Source organism: Ranitomeya imitator, chromosome 4, assembly GCF_032444005.1.
Source record: "Ranitomeya imitator isolate aRanImi1 chromosome 4, aRanImi1.pri, whole genome shotgun sequence".
In the NCBI taxonomy this organism is placed as follows: Eukaryota; Metazoa; Chordata; class Amphibia; order Anura; family Dendrobatidae; genus Ranitomeya; species Ranitomeya imitator.
Window position 1 is genome coordinate 504080845 of NC_091285.1, and position 21944 is coordinate 504102788.

A 21944-nucleotide genomic window follows, 5' to 3' on the forward strand; every position below is an offset into this window, starting at 1 on the left:
TTCTACGGCCGTAGAAAATCGCAGCATGCTGCGTTTGTCACCGTATTGCGCAAAAAAATCACCAATGAAAGTCTATGGAAGCCAGAAAAATACGGATTACGCACGGACCAGCAGTGTGACTTGCGAGAAATACACAGCTGTGTTAGAGAGAAAAGCCGGCAATTCAGTGCGGTGTACAGTAAAATCACACTGACAGCTTACAATAGAATAGGTAGAATAAATGTGTACGCATAGAACAGGTATATATATATATATATATATATATATATATATATATATATATATATATATATATATATATAATGTCAGTGAGACACATATATGTATATATATTATTTCATACAGCGCTAGATAGCTTTAAAGCCAGTAATTCAATTGCCGGCTTTTGCTTTCTCCTTCCTAAACCCGACATGATATGAGACATGCTTTACATACAGTAAACCATCTCATATCCCCATTTTTTGCATATTCCACACTACTAATGTTAGTAGTGTGTATGTGCAAAATTTGGCTGTTCTAGCTATTAAATTAAAGGGTTAAATGGCGGAAAAAATTGGCGTGGGCTCCCGCGCAATTTTCTCCACCAGAGTAGTAAAGCCAGTGACTGAGGGCAGATATTAATAGCCTGGAGAGGGTCCATGGTTATTGCCCCCCCCCCCCCCCCCCGGCTAAAAACATCTGCCCCCAGCCACCCCAGAAAAGGCACATCTGGAAGATGCGTCTATTCTGGCACTTGGCCACTCTCTTCCCATTCCCTTGTAGCGGTGGGATATGGGGTAATGAAGGGTTAATGTCACCTTGCTATTGTAATGTGACATTAAGCCAGATTAATAATGGAGAGGCGTAAATTATGACACCTATCCATTATTAATCCAATAGTAGTAAAGGGTTAAAAAAACACAAACACATTATTAAAAAGTATTTTAATGAAATAAACACAAAGGTTGTTGTAATATTTTATTGTACTCTCAATCCACCTGAAGACCCTCGCTCTGTAACAAAGAAAAAATAATAAACCAACAATATACATACCTTCCGAAGATCTGCAACGTCCCACGATGTAAATCCATCTGAAGGGGTTAAAATATTTTACAGCCAGGAGCTCTGCTAATGCAGCGGTGCTCGTGGCTGTAAAACCCCGGGGAATGAAGGTAATGTAGGTCAATGACCTATATTTACCTTCATTCGCGGTGATGCGCCCCCTGCTGGTTGTCCTCATATGAACTCGAGCCTGGGAGCTTTCCAGGAAAGTTCCCACGCTCGAGGGACATCCAGCAGAGGGCGCATCACCGCGAATGAAGGGAAGTTTCCCAGTGGAGCGCGATATGTGTTCCACAGGAGCCTAGAGAGGACCATAAGCACGTGACCAGAAATGATACCACACCGGTCACATGTTCATTATGGAGGCATTGTCCAGGTGGAATGCAAAATGCATTCCACAGAAGTCTGGGAGATGCACGCAACAGGAGGATGCATAGTCCGTTCACATGACAAACTTAGAGAAATGTAATATGCCCTCAAACCCTCAATAGACCCTATTATTATACAAAAAAGAAGAAAGTTTTTATCAAAAACAATCTCAATAAGGTTCGGTATAAACTATAGGTGGATGAGGGGCTAATGTCTGTAAATATAACCACCTCAATATATAGGCTCATTAGTTCTCTAGCAAGAAAAGGGACAAGTGGGGAAACCAATCAAAAGTTTACCACCAAAAAAAAGTTATTGGTACACTTACAAGAAATATATAGATAAGGTGTGTGGGTAATTGGTTCAAGAACAGAATTAGAAGGAAATTTATTGGCACTATCCCTTAGGGATGAATGTGCCACTGCTAAACTCACCATCTGATGGACAATTGCGTAAAGACTAAAATAAACAAAAATCATACGAAGCTAGTGAAGCTGAGCTCTTCATTCATTTCCCCTTGACTCAAGTAGAACGATCCATCATGTCTCCCTCTGTAGGATCCTTCTCTCCCAGTCACCCAGCCTCTGGGACTGGGGTACTGTTTCAATAATAGCAAGCCAATGGCGTATCCCTCTTATGGTTAATATCTCCAACATGCACCCCAATCCTCACTTTTAGGGGCTTCCTGGTCATAGATAGATATATATATATATATATATATATATATATATATATATATATAGATATATATATATATAGATATATATATATATAGATATAGATCTATATATATATATAGATATATATATATATATATATATATAGATATACATATATATAGATATATATATATATATATATATATATATATATAGATAGAGATATATATATATATATATATATATATATATATATATATATATATATATATATATATATATATATATACAACCCCTCTATTTTGATAGATTCTACCAGTATCCGCACTAGTGATTATTTTGGATACATTAATGTCTTTGCAAAAACTACAAGAGCCACATCTGTACGTTTCCACATCACTGCGATCAAGCCAAGTACCCACTTTCTTAATGAGGTTGTAGTTTCTGTGTACCACATGATCGCGCACACCTTTTCCTCTCCTGAAGGTGACAAATGATTTAGTTATTTGATCAGAGATATCAGGGTCCGCCAAAAGAATATTCCAATGTTTACGTAATATGGCCATGACTCTGTCATTCTGATCGTCAGGCATGCGATCTCATGAGGACAGTCCCTTGTCACCGGAGTCAACAGACCTGTATGGTTACTTCCCCATGAGTGTGTATAGCCAGCCTTTTAATTCCTTGAGGGGGTCTAGTTTCCAAATTGGGGTCATTTGTGGGGAGTTTCTGCTGTTTTGACATGTCAGGGGCTCTTTAAATGCACCATGGCATTCACAATCTATCCCAGGCAAATAATGCTGTTTCCTTTCCTACCCCTGCCATGTTCTCAAGCAGAAGTTTTTGACCACATGTGGGGTATAGTCGCGTTCAGGACAAATTGCACAACAAATTATGGGGTCTGCTTTCTCCTATTATCCATTGGGAAAATTATGAATTTGGGGCTAAAACAACATTTTCGGGGAAAAAATTAAAATTTTCAATGTGACGACCTAATGTTATCAAATTCTGTGTAGTGCCGTGGGTTCAAAATGCTCACTATTCCCCTGGATAAAATCCTTGAGGGGTGCAGTTTTCAAAATGGGGTCACTTGTGGGGGTTTTTCACTGCTTAGGCACATCAGGGGCTCTCCAAACACAACATGACGCTCGCAGACCATTCCATCAAAGTCTGAGTTCCAAAACTTCACTACTATCTTTCCGAGCCCTGCAGTGGTTTCCTACACTTATGGGGTATCTGCATACTCAGGAGAAATTGCACAATAATTTTTTGGGGTCCATTTTCTCCTGTTACCCTTGTGAAAAAAAATTGTTGCTAAAAGGACATTTCTGTGGGTAAAATGTGATTTTTGTATTTTCACAGCGCTACGTTATAAACTTCTGCGAAGCATCTGGGGGTTCAAAGTGCGCACCACATATCTAAATACTTTCCCTGAGGGGTCTAATTTCCAAAATGGGTTCACTTATGGGGGGTTTCCACTGTTTAGGCACATCAAGGGCTCTCCAAACGTGGCATGACGTTCACTCTCTATTCCAGCCATTTTTGTGTTCAAAATGTCAAACTGTGCTCCTTCCCTTTCGAGCCCTGCTATACGCGCAAACAGTGGTTTTTCCCACAAAATGGGTTATCCGCGTGTTTGGGAGATCCATTTTCTCCTGTTACTCTTGTGAAAATAACAAACTTGGAGCTAAAGTTACATTTTTATGAAAAAAAAAAAAAAAAGTTAAATGTTTTTTTTTTCTTCCACATTGTTTTAGTTCTTGTGAAGCATCGGAAAGGTTAATAAACTTCTTAAATGTGGTTTTGAGTAGGGTTGAGCGAAACGGGTCGAACATTTTCAAAAGTCGCCGACTTTTGGCTAAGTCGGGGTTTCATGAAACCCGATCCGACCCCTGTGCGGGGTCGGCCATGCGGTACGCGACTTTCGCGCCAAAGTCGCGTTTCAATGACGCGAAAAGCGCCATTTCTCAGCCAATGAAGGTAAACGCAGAGTGTGGGCAGCGTGATGACATAGGTCCTGGTCCCCACCATCTTAGAGAAGGGCATTGCAGTGATTGGCTTGCTGTCTGCGACGTCACAGGGGCTATAAAGAGGCGTTCCCGCCGACCGCCATCTTACTGCTGCTGATCTGAGCTTAGGGAGAGGTTGCTGCCGCTTTGTCAGAAGCAGGGATAGCGTTAGGCAGGGTCCATTAACCACAAAACCGCTTGTGCTGCAGCGATTTGCACTGTCCAACACCACCCTCGGTGTGCAGGGACAGTGGAATTTTTTTTTTTTTTTTTTTTCCCCTCAGCGCTGTAGCTCATTGGGCTGCCCTAGAAGGCTCCCTGATAGCTGCATTGCTGTGTGTACGCCGCTGTGCAAACCAACTGCTTTTTTCAAAGCACAAATCCTCTTGTTCCTTCCTTTCTGCACAGCTATCTTTTTTGTTTGTCCACACTTTTTATTTCATTTGTGCATCAGTCCACTCCTTATTGCTGCCTGCCATACCTGGCTGAGATTACTGCAGGCAGGGAGATAGTAGCTGCCTGCCATACCTGGCTGAGATTACTGCAGGCAGGGAGATAGTAATTGTAGGACATTCCCTGTTTTTTTTTTTTTTTTTTTTTTGGTGGGAGATTAAGATTGGCAATTTGGCATTTCTGCTAGAGTGCCATCCCTGTGTGTGCCATCTCTCTCACATAGTGGGCCATAGAAAGCCTTTTCATTTTTCTGTATTTTTTTTTGTGGGGTGTATAAATTCTCCCTGATAAAAATACAGTGGGAGATTAATATTGGCCTTTGGGCTTGTGTGCCAGTCCTGAGTGTGCCATCTCTCTCACAAATAGTGGGCCATAGAAAGCCTATTTTATTTTTTTTTGGGTTTTATAAATTCTCCCTGAAAAAAAGGGAGATTAATATTGGCCTCTGGGCTTCTGTGCCAGTCCTGAGCGTGCCATCTGTGCCAGTCCTGAGCGTGCCATCTCTCTCACAAATAGTGGGCCATAGAAAGCCTATTTAAATATTTTTTTGGTTTTATAAATTCTCCCAGAAAAAAAGGGAGATTAATATTGGCCTCTGGGCTTCTGTGCCAGTCCTGAGCGTGCCATCTGTGCCAGTCCTGAGCGTCCCATCTCTCTCACAAATAGTGGGCCATAGAAAGCCTATTTTATTTTTTTTTTGGGTTTCAGAAATTCTCCCTGGAAAAAAAAAGGGAGATTAATATTGCCCTTTGGGCTTGTGTGCCAGTACTAAGCGTTCCATCTCTCTCTCTCTCTCAGTCAGTGGGCCATAGAACGCATATTTTTGGTTTTATTTGTTTTCTAAATTCTCCCTGAAAAAATCATTTTATTTTATTTGGTTTCTAAATTCTTCCTGATAAAATCATATTTTTTTTATTATTTTTATTTCTAAAGTCTCCCTGAAAAAAAAAAAAAAAAAAAACAACCAAAAAAACAGTGGGAGATTAATATTGGCCTTTCTGCTTGTGTGCCAGTCTTGACTCCTGGGTGTGCCATCTCTCTCTCTCTCTCTCTCTCTCTCTCTCTCTCTCTCTCTCCAATTGTGGTCCATAGAAAGCCTATATTTTTTTTCCTTGATTTGGGTTCTAAAATCTACCAGAGAAAATAACTACATCAATCATTGGTAGAAAAATATTGGCCTCTGGGTTTGTGTGCCACTCCTGACTCCTGTGTGCGTCATCTCTCAGTCAGTGGGCCATAGAACGCCTATTTTTGGTTTTATTTGTTTTCTAAATTCTCCCTGAAAAAATTATTTTATTTTATTTGGTTTCTAAATTCTTCCTGATAAAATCATATTTTTTTTATTATTTTTTTTTCTAAAGTCTCCCTGAAAAAAAAAAAAAAAAACAGTGGGAGATTAATATTGGCCTTTCTGCTTGTGTGCCAGTCTTGACTCCTGGGTGCGTCATCTCTCAGTCAGTGGGCCATAGAACGCCTATTTTTGGTTTTATTTGTTTTCTAAATTCTCCCTGAAAAAATCATTTTATTTTATTTGGTTTCTAAATTCTTCCTGATAAAATCATATTTTTTTTATTATTTTTTTTTCTAAAGTCTCCCTGAAAAAAAAAAAAAAAAAACAACCAAAAAAAACAGTGGGAGATTAATATTGGCCTTTCTGCTTGTGTGCCAGTCTTGACTCCTGGGTGCGTCATCTCTCAGTCAGTGGGCCATAGAACGCCTATTTTTGGTTTTATTTGTTTTCTAAATTCTCCCTGAAAAAATCATTTTATTTTATTTGGTTTCTAAATTCTTCCTGATAAAATCATATTTTTTTTATTATTTTTTTTTCTAAAGTCTCCCTGAAAAAAAAAAAAAAAAAAACAACCAAAAAAAACAGTGGGAGATTAATATTGGCCTTTCTGCTTGTGTGCCAGTCTTGACTCCTGGGTGCGTCATCTCTCAGTCAGTGGGCCATAGAACGCCTATTTTTGGTTTTATTTGTTTTATAAATTCTCCCTGAAAAAATCATTTTATTTTATTTGGTTTCTAAATTCTTCCTGATAAAATCATATTTTTTTTATTATTTTTTTTTCTAAAGTCTCCCTGAAAAAAAAAAAAAAAAAACAACCAAAAAAAACAGTGGGAGATTAATATTGGCCTTTCTGCTTGTGTGCCAGTCTTGACTCCTGGGTGCGTCATCTCTCAGTCAGTGGGCCATAGAACGCCTATTTTTGGTTTTATTTGTTTTCTAAATTCTCCCTGAAAAAATCATTTTATTTTATTTGGTTTCTAAATTCTTCCTGATAAAATCATATTTTTTTTATTATTTTTTTTTCTAAAGTCTCCCTGAAAAAAAAAAAAAAAAAAACAACCAAAAAAAACAGTGGGAGATTAATATTGGCCTTTCTGCTTGTGTGCCAGTCTTGACTCCTGGGTGCGTCATCTCTCAGTCAGTGGGCCATAGAACGCCTATTTTTGGTTTTATTTGTTTTCTAAATTCTCCCTGAAAAAATCATTTTATTTTATTTGGTTTCTAAATTCTTCCTGATAAAATCATATTTTTTTTATTATTTTTTTTTCTAAAGTCTCCCTGAAAAAAAAAAAAAAAAAAACAACCAAAAAAAACAGTGGGAGATTAATATTGGCCTTTCTGCTTGTGTGCCAGTCTTGACTCCTGGGTGTGCCATCTCTCTCTCTCTCTCTCTCCAATTGTGGTCCATAGAAAGCCTACATTTTTTTTCCTTGATTTGGGTTCCAAAATCTACCAGAGAAAATAACTCCATCAATCATTGGTAGAAAAATATTGGCCTCTGGGCTTGTGTGCCACTCCTGATTCCTGTGTGCGTCATCTCTCACTCAGTGGCCCATAGAAAGCATATAGTTTGTTACATTTGTTTTCTAAATTCTCCCTGCAAAAATCTATTTTTTTTTTTTTGGGGGGTTTCTAAAGTGTTCCTGAAAAAAATAAAAATAAAAAAAAAATAATAGTGTGACATTAATATTAACATTTGTGCTTCAGTGACAGTCCTGCGTGTGGGGCATCTCTCTAATTTGCAGCCACCAAAAAAAGAGTGTGTAACATTGGGCCTGATTTTCGCTGTGGTCTCACCAACCTGTAAAGGGGTAGCTAAATCATACAGAAGTTATAGCTCACCGTGTAAGTTGTGTGACTGCAACAAATAACGTTAGTTTGGTTACGTTTTTAAAACAATGAGGAAGTCTAGTGGAAGAGGTCGTGGCCGGGGGCGTTCATTGTCAGCTGGTAATGAGGGTAGTGGTAGTGGTGGAGCATCAGGTGGTCGTGGGGGAAAAAATATTGCACCTAAGTCTGGAGCTGTGGAGCCAGGTTCGTCGTCCGGCTACACAAGGCCTCGAACGCTCCCTTTTCTGGGATTAGGAAAACCGCTTTTAAAGCCGGAGCAGCAAGAGCAAGTTTTGGCTTATCTTGCTGACTCAGCCTCTAGCTCTTTTGCCTCATCTCGTGAAACTGGTAAAAGTAAAAGCAGCGCGTCGTTAGTGGATGTTCACGGTCAGGGACAAGTCACTTCCTTGTCCTCTTCAGCAAAAACAACAACAGAGAAGAATGCAGCAGGCGACACAACGGGTTACTCCATGGAGCTCTTTACACATACCGTCCCTGGCTTAGAAAGTGAAGCAGTTAACAGTCCATGCCCATTACAAATTGAATCTGACATGGAGTGCACTGACGCACAGCCACAGCCAGACTACTATGCTGGTCCTTTGACTCAGACCACAACATTGCCCTCGCAGGGTGCTGATCAAGAATCAGACCCTGATGAGACTATGTTGCCCCATCACGAACGCTATACCACCGAACGACACGGTGACACAGACGAAGTTGCGCAGGAGGTACAAGAAGAGTTATTAGATGACCCAGTTCTTGACCCCGATTGGCAGCCATTGGGGGAACAGGGTGCAGGCGGCAGCAGTTCTGAAGCAGAGGAGGAGGAGGGGCCGCAGCAGGCATCAACATCGCCACAGGTTCCATCTGCCGGGCCCGTATCTTGCCCAAAACGCGTGGCAAAGCCAAAACCTGGTGGAGGACAGCGTGGCCATCCGGTTAAAGCTCAGTCTGCAATGCCTGAAAAGGTATCCGATGCTAGAAAGAGTGCAGTCTGGCATTTTTTTAAACAACATCCAATTGATCAGCGCAAAGTCATCTGTCAAAAATGTTCTACTTCCTTAAGCAGAGGTCAGAATCTGAAAAGTCTCAATACTAGTTGCATGCATAGACATTTAACCACCATGCATTTGAAAGCTTGGACTAACTACCAAACGTCCCTTAAGGTTGTTGCACCCTCGGCCAATGAAGCTAGTCATCAACGCAACATCCCTTCCGGCAGTGTAGGACCACCATTTAGCGCACCACCTGCTGTATCTGTGCAGGTATCTTTGCCAGGCCAAAGCAGTCAGGGTCAGGGAATCACCAGTTTCGTAGTAGGAAACACTGCATCTAGGGCACCGGCGGCAACAATACCATCTCCCACCGTCTCTCAGTCTGCCATGTCCACCGGCACCCCCGCTAGTTCCACGATCTCCAGCTCTCCAGTCCAGCTCACCCTACATGAGACTATGGTTAGAAAAAGGAAATACTTAGCCTCGCATCCGCGTACACAGGGTTTGAACGCCCACATAGCTAGACTAATCTCGTTAGAGATGATGCCCTACCGGTTAGTTGAAAGCGAAGCTTTCAAAGACCTGATGGACTACGCTGTACCACGCTACGAGCTACCCAGTCGACACTTTTTTTCCAGAAAAGCCATCCCAGCCCTCCACCAGCATGTTAAAGAGCGCATCGTCCATGCACTCAGGCAATCTGTGAGCACAAAGGTGCACCTGACAACAGATGCATGGACCAGTAGGCATGGCCAGGGACGTTACGTGTCCATCACGGCACACTGGGTAAATGTGGTGGATTCAGGGTCCACAGGGGACAGCAAGTTTGGGACAGTTCTGCCTAGCCCACGGTCTAGTAAACAGTTGTCTGTAGCCGTTCGCACCCCCTCCTCCTCCTCCTCCTCGTCCTCCTGCAGAAGCAAGAGCTCGTCCACAGACCGCAGTCGCACAAACACTCCATCCGCACCTGCCACTGTTGCACACCAGGTCTCCCATTATGGGGCAGCTACTGGCATACGTCAGCAGGCTGTATTGGCTATGAAGTGTTTGGGCGACAATAGACACACCGCGGAAGTTCTGTCCGAGTTCTTGCAGCAAGAAACGCAGTCGTGGCTGGGCACTGTAGATCTTGAGGCAGGCAAGGTAGTGAGTGATAACGGAAGGAATTTCATGGCTGCCATCTCCCTTTCCCAACTGAAACACATTCCTTGCCTGGCTCACACCTTAAACCTGGTGGTGCAGTGCTTCCTGAAAAGTTATCCGGGGTTATCCGACCTGCTCCTCAAAGTGCGTGGACTTTGCGCACATATCCGCCGTTCGCCTGTACACTCCAGCCGTATGCAGACCTATCAGCGTTCTTTGAACCTTCCCCAGCATCGCCTAATCATAGACGTTGCAACAAGGTGGAACTCAACACTGCACATGCTTCAGAGACTGTGCGAACAGAGGCGGGCTGTTATGTTTTTGTGGGAGGATACACATACACGGGCAGGCAGTAGGATGGCAGACATGGAGTTGTCAGGTGTGCAGTGGTCGAAGATTCAAGACATGTGTCAAGTCCTTCAGTGTTTTGAGGAATGCACACGGCTGGTTAGTGCAGACAACGCCATAATAAGCATGAGCATCCCCCTAATGCGTCTGCTGATGCAAAGTTTGACGCACATAAAGGATCAGGCGTCTGCACCAGAGGAAGAGGAAAGCCTTGATGACAGTCAGCGATTGTCTGGTCAGGGCAGTGTACATGACGAGGTACCGGGCGAAGAGGAGGTGGAGGATGAGGAGGATGATGGGGATGAGTATATTTTTAATGAGGAAGCTTTCCCGGGGGCACGGGAAATTGGTGGCGTGGCAAGGCCGGGTTCTGGTTTTTTGAGGGACACAAGTGACGTAGATTTGCCTGCAACTGCCCCTCAACCAAGCACAACCGCAGATTTGACAACGGGAACTTTGGCCCACATGGCGGATTATGCCTTGCGTATCCTCAAAAGGGACACACGCATTACAAAAATGATGAACGATGACGATTACTGGTTGGCCTGCCTCCTTGATCCTCGCTATAAAGGCAAATTGCAAAATATTATGCCACATGAGAACTTGGAACTAATATTAGCAACAAAACAATCAACTCTTGTTGACCGTTTGCTTCTGGCATTCCCTGCACACAGCGCCCGTGATCGTTCTCACACGAGCTCCAGGGGCCAGCAGACCAGAGGTGTTAGAGGGGCAGAAATCAGAAGTGGCGTTGGACAGAGGGGTTTTCTGACCAGGTTGTGGAGTGATTTTTCTATGACCGCAGACAGGACAGGTACTGCAGCATCAATTCAAAGTGACAGGAGACAACATTTGTCCAGTATGGTTACAAACTATTTTTCATCCCTTATCGACGTTCTCCCTCAACCGTCATTCCCATTTGATTACTGGGCATCCAAATTAGACACCTGGCCAGAATTGGCAGAATATGCATTGCAGGAGCTTGCTTGCCCGGCAGCTAGTGTCCTATCAGAAAGAGTATTCAGTGCTGCAGGTTCAATACTAACAGAAAAAAGGACTCGTCTGGCTACCCAAAATGTAGATGATCTAACCTTCATTAAAATGAACCACAACTGGATTTCAAAATCTTTTGCCCCACCCTGCCCGGCTGACACCTAGCTTTCCTATGAAAAGGTCTTGCCTGTGGACTATTCTGAATGACTTTTCCAATCTCGTAATTTTCTTCACCTGATTGTCCAGCATACGACATGTTTCCACCTCACGAAATGGCCAAACTCCCCACACGGGGCCGTGCTATCGCCACTTTGCGCTTGGACCCTTGAGAGTGCTGTTTGTCTGAAGAGGTGGGTGTGGCCGCTTTTGGTCGACGGCACTGCCACTGGGTCCCTCATAGTACAATAAAGTGTCTCTGGCGGTGGTGGTGCGCACCCAACGTCAGACACACCGTTGTAATATGAGGGGCCCTGTGCCTGTACCGCCGGCCACAAGACAGTTCCCCCCCCCAGCTCAAACAGTGCTGTACCACTAGCAAAATTATCTCTCACAGCTTCACCAATGTGTAGTCTAGCCGCTGACATCCTTCAATGCCTGGCACTGACAATACCATTGTTTTGACATTTTTGTTATGTTAGGCCTTCGAAGCCTGTCTGCGGTCCCTTCTTTCTACAACTACTACACTGACCAGGCCACTGCTGGCCGTGTTACCCTGGAACCAATTTAAAAGTGCCTACAGTCAGCCCAATTTTGTTATGTTAGGCCTTCGAAGACTGTCTGCCGTCACTCCTTCCACTAGACTTCCACTGACCATACACTGCTGCCCATGTACCCCTGGAACCAATTTAAAGTGCCTACAGCCAGCCCAATTTTGTTATGTTAGGCCTTCGAAGCCTGTCTGCGGTCACTCCTTCCACTAGACTTCCACTGACCAGACCACTGCTGCCCGTGTACCCCTGGAACCAATTTAAAAGTGCCTACAGCCAGCCCAATTTTTTTATTTTAGGCCTTCGATGCCTGTCTGCGGTCCATTCTTTCAACTACTACTACACTGACCAGGTCACTGCTGCCCGTGTACCCCTGGAACCAATTTAAAATTGCCTACAGCCAGCCCAATTTTTTTATTTTAGGCCTTCGATGCCTGTCTGCGGTCCATTCTTTCAACTACTACTACACTGACCAGGTCACTGCTGCCCGTGTACCCCTGGAACCAATTTAAAATTGCCTACAGCCAGCCCAATTTTTTTATTTTAGGCCTTCGATGCCTGTCTGCGGTCCATTCTTTCAACTACTACTACACTGACCAGGTCACTGCTGCCCGTGTACCCCTGGAACCAATTTAAAATTGCCTACAGCCATGTGTTATTATTTTAGGCCTTCGATGCCTGTCTGCGGTCACTCCTTCCACTAGGCCTCCACTGACCACACCACTGCTGTCCGTGTACCCCTGGAACCAATTTAAAATTGCCTACAGCCATGTGTTATTATTTTAGGCCTTCGATGCCTGTCTGCGGTCACTCCTTCCACTAGACTTCCACTGACCAGACCACTGCTGCCCGTGTACCCCTGGAACCAATTTAAAAGTGCCTACAGCCAGCCCAAGTTTGTTATGTTAGGCCTTCGATGCCTGTCTGCGGTCCATTCTTTCAACTACTACTACACTGACCAGGTCACTGCTGCCCGTGTACCCCTGGAACCAATTTAAAATTGCCTACAGCCAGCCCAATTTTTTTATTTTAGGCCTTCGATGCCTGTCTGCGGTCCATTCTTTCAACTACTACTACACTGACCAGGTCACTGCTGCCCGTGTACCCCTGGAACCAATTTAAAATTGCCTACAGCCATGTGTTATTATTTTAGGCCTTCGATGCCTGTCTGCGGTCACTCCTTCCACTAGGCCTCCACTGACCACACCACTGCTGTCCGTGTACCCCTGGAACCAATTTAAAATTGCCTACAGCCATGTGTTATTATTTTAGGCCTTCGATGCCTGTCTGCGGTCACTCCTTCCACTAGACTTCCACTGACCAGACCACTGCTGCCCGTGTACCCCTGGAACCAATTTAAAAGTGCCTACAGCCAGCCCAAGTTTGTTATGTTAGGCCTTCGATGCCTGTCTGCGGTCACTCCTTCCACTAGGCCTCCACTGACCACACCACTGCTGCCCGTGTACCCCTGGAACCAATTTAAAATTGCCTACAGCCAGCCCAATTTTTTTATTTTAGGCCTTCGATGCCTGTCTGCGGTCCATTCTTTCAACTACTACTACACTGACCAGGTCACTGCTGCCCGTGTACCCCTGGAACCAATTTAAAATTGCCTACAGCCAGCCCAATTTTTTTATTTTAGGCCTTCGATGCCTGTCTGCGGTCCATTCTTTCAACTACTACTACACTGACCAGGTCACTGCTGCCCGTGTACCCCTGGAACCAATTTAAAATTGCCTACAGCCATGTGTTATTATTTTAGGCCTTCGATGCCTGTCTGCGGTCACTCCTTCCACTAGGCCTCCACTGACCACACCACTGCTGTCCGTGTACCCCTGGAACCAATTTAAAATTGCCTACAGCCATGTGTTATTATTTTAGGCCTTCGATGCCTGTCTGCGGTCACTCCTTCCACTAGGCCTCCACTGACCACACCACTGCTGTCCGTGTACCCCTGGAACCAATTTAAAATTGCCTACAGCCATGTGTTATTATTTTAGGCCTTCGATGCCTGTCTGCGGTCACTCCTTCCACTAGACTTCCACTGACCAGACCACTGCTGCCCGTGTACCCCTGGAACCAATTTAAAAGTGCCTACAGCCAGCCCAAGTTTGTTATGTTAGGCCTTCGATGCCTGTCTGCGGTCACTCCTTCCACTAGGCCTCCACTGACCACACCACTGCTGCCCGTGTACCCCTGGAACCAATTTAAAATTGCCTACAGCCAGCCCAATTTTTTTATTTTAGGCCTTCGATGCCTGTCTGCGGTCCATTCTTTCAACTACTACTACACTGACCAGGTCACTGCTGCCCGTGTACCCCTGGAACCAATTTAAAATTGCCTACAGCCAGCCCAATTTTTTTATTTTAGGCCTTCGATGCCTGTCTGCGGTCCATTCTTTCAACTACTACTACACTGACCAGGTCACTGCTGCCCGTGTACCCCTGGAACCAATTTAAAATTGCCTACAGCCATGTGTTATTATTTTAGGCCTTCGATGCCTGTCTGCGGTCACTCCTTCCACTAGGCCTCCACTGACCACACCACTGCTGTCCGTGTACCCCTGGAACCAATTTAAAATTGCCTACAGCCATGTGTTATTATTTTAGGCCTTCGATGCCTGTCTGCGGTCACTCCTTCCACTAGGCCTCCACTGACCACACCACTGCTGTCCGTGTACCCCTGGAACCAATTTAAAATTGCCTACAGCCATGTGTTATTATTTTAGGCCTTCGATGCCTGTCTGCGGTCACTCCTTCCACTAGACTTCCACTGACCAGACCACTGCTGCCCGTGTACCCCTGGAACCAATTTAAAAGTGCCTACAGCCAGCCCAAGTTTGTTATGTTAGGCCTTCGATGCCTGTCTGCGGTCACTCCTTCCACTAGGCCTCCACTGACCACACCACTGCTGCCCGTGTACCCCTGGAACCAATTTAAAATTGCCTACAGCCAGCCCAATTTTTTTATTTTAGGCCTTCGATGCCTGTCTGCGGTCCATTCTTTCAACTACTACTACACTGACCAGGTCACTGCTGCCCGTGTACCCCTGGAACCAATTTAAAATTGCCTACAGCCAGCCCAATTTTTTTATTTTAGGCCTTCGATGCCTGTCTGCGGTCCATTCTTTCAACTACTACTACACTGACCAGGTCACTGCTGCCCGTGTACCCCTGGAACCAATTTAAAATTGCCTACAGCCATGTGTTATTATTTTAGGCCTTCGATGCCTGTCTGCGGTCACTCCTTCCACTAGGCCTCCACTGACCACACCACTGCTGTCCGTGTACCCCTGGAACCAATTTAAAATTGCCTACAGCCATGTGTTATTATTTTAGGCCTTCGATGCCTGTCTGCGGTCACTCCTTCCACTAGGCCTCCACTGACCACACCACTGCTGTCCGTGTACCCCTGGAACCAATTTAAAATTGCCTACAGCCATGTGTTATTATTTTAGGCCTTCGATGCCTGTCTGCGGTCCATTCTTTCAACTACTACTACACTGACCAGGGCACTGCTGGCCGTGTACCCCTGGAACCAACATCAGAAAATATAAAAATAAGTATTTTGCTTATAAAAAAGAAAATACTGGTGAGATATCAAATGCAGACATTTTAACATTAAAAACAAACACACAACTCTAATCTGGTACAGTACTAAAAATGGCCACCAGCTACAATTACTTTCTCCTGCAAGTAGTTAACTGAAAGTTTTTTTAAATTGAAAACACACATATGGCATCCACCGAGTGTTGTCCTGTCGCGTCTTCTTTATATTATTGCCGAGAAGATGCAAAATAATGAAAATAATAAAATCATTAATTACCAAAATAATAGAGAAAGTCAACACCACATTGCAAATAAACATTCATTCCAAATAAAGAAGCAGGGCGCGTCCGAGGGTGAGTATATACCTAATAAGAATATAATCACCCTCGGACGCGCAATGCTTATTTCCAACAGCCTTCCTTCCTAAGAATCAGCCCTTCCGTCGTGTAGAGAGACGTTGTGTTACACTCCAAGGTGTTCCCCAGGTTGCCTTTCCTGAGCTTCGATCTTCCGGCTCTCGTTTAGTAGTTCTTGGAAACTACTCTGCATTAGGCCTTCAAATTGGGTATGGGGTGTAGAGAGATGGTGTGTTCCACTCCAAGGTGTTCCCCAGGTTGCCTTTCCTGAGCTTCGATCTTCCGGCTCTCGTTTAGTAGTTGTTGGAAACTACGCTGCATTAGGCCTTCAAATTGGGTATGGGGTGTAGCGAGAGGGTGTGTTACACTCCAAGGTGTTCCCCAGGTTGCCTTTCCTGAGCTTCGATCTTCCGGCTCTCGTTTAGTAGTTCTTGGAAACTACACTGCATTAGGCCTTCAAATTGGGTATGGGGTGTAGAGAGAGGGTGTGTTACACTCCAAGGTGTTCCCCAGGTTGCCTTTCCTGAGCTTCGATCTTCCGGCTCTCGTTTAGTAGTTGTTGGAAACTACGCTGCATTAGGCCTTCAAATTGGGTATGGGGTGTAGCGAGAGGGTGTGTTACACTCCAAGGTGTTCCCCAGGTTGCCTTTCCTGAGCTTCGATCTTCCGGCTCTCGTTTAGTAGTTCTTGGAAACTACACTGCATTAGGCCTTCAAATTGGGTATGGGGTGTAGAGAGAGGGTGTGTTACACTCTAAGGTGTTCCCCAGGTTTCCTTGCCATTGCTTCGGTCTTCCGACTCTCGTTTAGTAGTTGTAGAAAAGTACACTGCATTAGGCCATACAAAATGGGTATGGGGTGGAGAGAGATGGTGTGTTACACTCCAAGGTGTTCCCCAGGTTGCCTTTCCTGAGCTTCTATCTTCAGGCTCTCATTAAATTGTGGTTAAATGGAACAACTGCATTTGGCGTACTAGTTGGTTTGGGGCCTACTATCGGTGTCTGCCACTCCTTGCTGTTCTCCTCCACTGAACAAAGCTGTGCCGCCTGTTTACTACGGTTGCCAATTTTGAACTGCATTTCGACTACTTACTGATTTGGCCCTACTCTCTGTGTCAGCCTCTCATTCCAGTTGTCCTCCACTGCAATGCCCCCTGGTTATTCCTGTGTTACCAATTTTGAACTGCATTTAGCCCACTTTCTTCTTTGGGCCTATATCTGTGTTTCCACTTCATCGTGCCCATTGCCCAGCCAGTGATAGATGAGTCTGCTGGTACATTGACCCATAACGCAACATTCCCCGTGCACGCTACACAACAACATTGTGACCCTGCTGAAAGTCAGGTTGCTCTTCCCGCATACCATACCACCTTACACGGGGACAAAGAGGAAGGTGCAGATGAAAGTGCAGGTTCCTTCATCAGGTGGGGGGAGGAATACTAGTTGGCGACGTCACTGGCACAGGGCCTCTCATAGTACGCAAAAGTGTTGCTGCCGGTGGGAGGCGCCCCCGCCGTGCAAACACACCGCTGTACTTTGAGGGGCCCTGTGCCAGTGCCAATGCCAACGAGTGGGCCCCCCCTGCTTGCTCAGGTTCACAGCACTTGCAAAGTTGAAATACTTACCTCTCCCTGCTCCACTGCCGTGACGTGGTCCAGATTTCCTGGGCCCACTAATTACTTGAACCAGCCCTACCCCCCACAACTTTAGCCAAATGACCCCCAATTTCAAATGCCTTCCAATTATTATAAGGTAAATTACGCTTGACAAGCTTCATTAAGAAGAATGGATGGTTTTGACATTAAAATGGCCACTCTAGGTGTTTTCCTGGCCCCCACTCACTGCCGACTATGCTGCCCCATTGACTTGCATTGGGTTTCGTGTTTCGGTCGATCCCGACTTTACGTCATAATCGGCCGATTTCACTCGACCCGACTTTGGACATAGTCGGGTTTCGCAAAACCCGGCTCGACTCTAAAAAGGTCAAGGTCGCTCAACTCTAGTTTTGAGCACTTTGAGTGGTGCAGTTTTTAGAATGATGTCTTTTTTAGGTATTTTATTATATAGGCCCCCCAAAGTCACTTTAAATGTGAGGTGGTCCCTAAAAAATGGTTTTGTAAATTTTGTTGGAAAAATGAGGACTTGCTGATCAATTTTTAACCCTTATAACGTCCTACTATTTTGTGTAACATAACTTTCTGATTTAAGGGCATAAGAATCAAGTTGGAAATGTTGCAAATATTTTGCAATTTTCAAATATTTTCACAAATATAACACAAGTCGTATTGAACAAATGTTACCACTATTATAAAGTACAATGTCACAAAAACAATTTCAAAATCAGTGGCGTTAGAGTTATCGCATTAAGTGACACTAGTCAGATTTAAAAAATTTGGCCTGATCATTAAGGTCAAACTTGGCTTGGCCACTAAGGGGTTAAAGCAGTCCTCATAAAGATTTGTTTATATTAATTGGGTGTATATCTGCATGTAATGTAGAGTGAGTGTATTAGTAAAGTCACCTACCTCCGTTTTCTCTGCTTTTCACTGAAGTCACCACTCTTCAGACTCTCCGGGCCATTCTGTGCTTAGCGTGACTTGATAGTGGCTTTTACTGTGCAAGCTTGTAGAAAGTCGGAACAAGGCTCTGTAAGCTTACATTGTGAAAAAGACTTCCAGTTCACCCTGACAGTGAGCAGGCTAGTCTGAATTGCGGTTATGTCACGGAGAAGAGGAGAGCAGAACAGTGCTGGATCACTGAGAAAGTGGCAGTAGGTAAGTATATTAATACACTCACCGTATATACAGTACCATACACACTTCATGGGAGTGTTTCTTTTAATAATGTAGAGTTAAAGCAGCCGGGAAAGCTTCCTCAGGAAAACGACCGTAATATTTTCCTGAAGTGGCTTTGCTGCGCCGGCATTTAGATTATGCCATGAGCACATACCCGAAAAGGCCTCAGACTACAATCTCTCAACGTTATTATTTGCTGGTTCAATGTTTGCATAGTGTTGCTCTAGTGGTTTGCACTAGGAATTATTGTAAGATGTGAGGTGCAGACTTTATATTAATCAATGTATGAAAAGCTACTTAAAGCTTGGTTATTACGGGGTAACCTGGGTCCGCTCATTTCCCAATGAATAATCCATGAGAGCCTGCAGCTATCTGTAGTGGTCATGACATCATCGCCTTCTCCTGATGCAGAAGTGAGTGGTGCCGGATTACCCCTTTAAGGGTAAGTTCACAAAGGGCGTTTTTGCTGCTTTTTTTCCCTGATCTTCTTGGCAGGAAAGAAGCTGTGCCAAAAACGCAGGTTTAGGTGCGTTTTCGGTTTAGTTTTTGATGCCTTTTTTTTTTTTTCTCATGCGTTTTTGTTTTTCTCTTTGTGCATGCCAATAAAGTTGAGTGGACACAGAGAAAAAAAACAACAACTTCCTATAGATACATAGAATGAATATAGAATGAATAGATAGAATGAATAGATTGATAGAATAGAATGAATAGATAGAATGAATAGATTGATAGAATGAATAGAACAGATTGATAGAATGAACAGATAGATTGATAGAATGAATAGAATAGATTGATAGAATGAATAGAATTGATGGAATGAATAGAATAGATTGATAGAATGAATAGAATTGATGGAATGAATAGAATAGATTGATAGAATGAATAGAATAGATTGATAGAATGAATAGATAATTACCTGTGGAAACCTCTTCCCTGGTATTTTCCCACGATGCAGAGGTTACCTCAGGTCTGGCTGTGAGGGAGCGCATGCTCAGTGACATCACCGCTAGTTACTGATCCTGCGCCCGCTCATTCATTCCCCAGTAGCTTACAGCCAGGAGCGGTCGCATTAGCAGCACTCCCCGTTGTAAGCTTTATCTCCCCAGATACTGCGTGGGACACTCGTTATATTGGACTGTGTCGGATCAGGGAGTATTTATGCTGGTTTATTATTTTTATTTCAGAAGATGGAGGGCTTCGCTTGGAATGGCAGACTAATAAAATGGTAAAACTGTGTATTGTTTTATTTCATTAAAAGACTTTTTTCTTACTGTGTGTGTTTAACCCTTTAACTACTATAGGATTAGTAATGGATAGGTGTCTTATTGACACCTCTTAATTACTAAGCCGGCTTAATGTCACCTTACAATAGGAAGGAGACCTTAACCCCTCATTACACCGCTTGCCACCGCAGGGAAAGTGTGAAGAGACGGGCAAAGTGGCAGAATTGGCGCATTTAATAGATGTGCCTTTTCTGGGCAGCTGCAGGCTGCTATTTTTAGGCTGAGGGGGGCCTATATCAACGGCCCCTTACCAGCCTGAGAATACCAGCCCCAGCTGTCAGCTTTGCAAGGCAAATACCAGCCCCAGCTGTCAGCTTTGCAAGGCTGGTTGTCCAAAATGGGGGGGGGGGAGGGGGGAGGACCCAACGCCGTTTTTTTAAATTATTTAAATAATTTTAAAAAAGCGTGAGGACCGCTCTATTCTTGATAACTAGCCTTGCTGAATCTGACAGCTGGGGGTTGCAGCCCCCAGCTGTGAGTTTTGTCTGGCTGGTTATGAAAAATAGCCCCCCACGCAGTTTTTTTTTTTTTTTAGTATTTATAGCGCAAGAGCGGCAGGTGAAAATTCCCATCCGCTGCTCCTGCTCTTACGGTGTTTAGCGGCTGTAGGTGTTGGATGATGGGAGCAGTAAAGTTTATACCTCTGATCGCAGCTGAGCGCACCCGCTGTCTTCTGACAGCGTGGGAACCGCGGCTCTCTGACCGGCGGAGGATTTCCTCGCCGATCAGAAGCAGTGTTTGTTGCGATGTCATGCATATGACAGCATGTCAAACACTGTAATGTCGGACCCCCCATTAAAGTAAATGGGGATCAGGTCTGCGCTGCTGGCTGACAGGTTGCATGGACGCATCGTGCAGCCTGCCATCTAGGGGTAGCAGAGCCGAGTGTGAGGTCACATCCTGCTGTCCTTTACTTTTCTGCTGCAAGAAAAGTCAACCTGCGTATTTGTAGCGTTTTTTCACCACCCATTCAATTCAGTGGGTGGAAAACGCTGAAGAAAAACTGCTGGAAAAACGCTGAAAGTGACATGCTCTATGTCCAAAAAATGCTGCAACGCACAAAATACTGATGACACAAAAAACCCAATGTGTTTGCATGAGATTTCAGAAATCTCAGACTTTGCTTGTACTGTAAAAAACAGCTGAAAATTAGCATAAAAATGCAGTAATAAAACGCCCTGTGTGAACCTACCCTAAGTCTGTCTCTGACAACAAGCTTGTTGACAGTTTGTGAGAACTACTGTAGCCTGTGCTCTGAGGGCCCAAGCTGAGATCAATTCAACTTTATAATCAAACACTGTGCAATTTGGTTAATGCTATTGCTTAACACACACAACTTAGAATGCCACTTTCTCCACGAGGGAAGCTCTCTTTGTGCCTCTATAGTGAGTTATTTTTTGTGGCCTAACAGGTGACCTTGAAATATTGTAATTACGCGTCTCCTCTTGTTTTTACAGGAAAGGGTGACATGGCCATGTCGAACATTGTGGGATCAAATGTATTTGACATGCTTTGTTTGGGAGTTCCCTGGTTTATTAAGACTATTTTCATAGACCGGTCATCGCCAGTGGAAGTGAACAGCACTGGAATAACCTATACTACCATCTCTCTATTGTTCTCAATTGTTTTTGTATTTGTGGCAGTACATGTAAATGGATGGAAGCTCGATAAGAAGTTGGGTGTCCTGTGTCTAATCATGTACCTTGTTTTTGCTACATTGTCCATTCTGTATGAATTGGGAATTATAGGAGGTATGCTTGTACATTCCTGTGGAGACTAATAAATGTGATGTTTGATCATCTTAATTACTTTTCATTACTGAGTTGCTCATTTCAGGAGAAAAACTTACCAACCGCAATGGGAACTTGTTGAATTATTTTTACATATGGTAGTGTGGAATGGGATGGTTGAACAAATTCTTCCCAGTAAAGGACTGGGCTACACGGCGACATGTTTCCTGTGACACTGAAAAAGCAGTGATACCCTGGATGTAATGATCTCCTATGGTGTTGCGTTGTGACTAGTGATGAACGAAGGTGCTCGCCCCTACTCGGTACTCACTTGAGTATCGCTGTGCTCGGTGTACTCGGCTAGCACCGAGTATTTCCGGGATTATTCGGCAGGAGC

General features: G+C 44.1%; 1 protein-coding gene across 5 annotated transcripts in view; it reads left to right on the forward strand.

Moving 5' to 3' along the window:
• The window catches only part of SLC24A5 (solute carrier family 24 member 5), a 164227-nt gene extending 142605 nt beyond the window's left edge, over positions 1–21622 (forward strand). For 4 of the 5 annotated variants that reach the window (XM_069766017.1, XM_069766019.1, XM_069766020.1 and 1 more), the window contains one exon: positions 21275–21622. In XM_069766017.1, the coding sequence (XP_069622118.1) occupies positions 21275–21597 (323 nt within the window). In that variant the 3' untranslated portion in view covers positions 21598–21622. The remainder of the gene's footprint in view (positions 1–21274) is intronic. The other variant, XM_069766021.1, reaches the window with a different exon arrangement.
• The last annotated feature ends 322 nt before the right edge of the window (positions 21623–21944 follow it).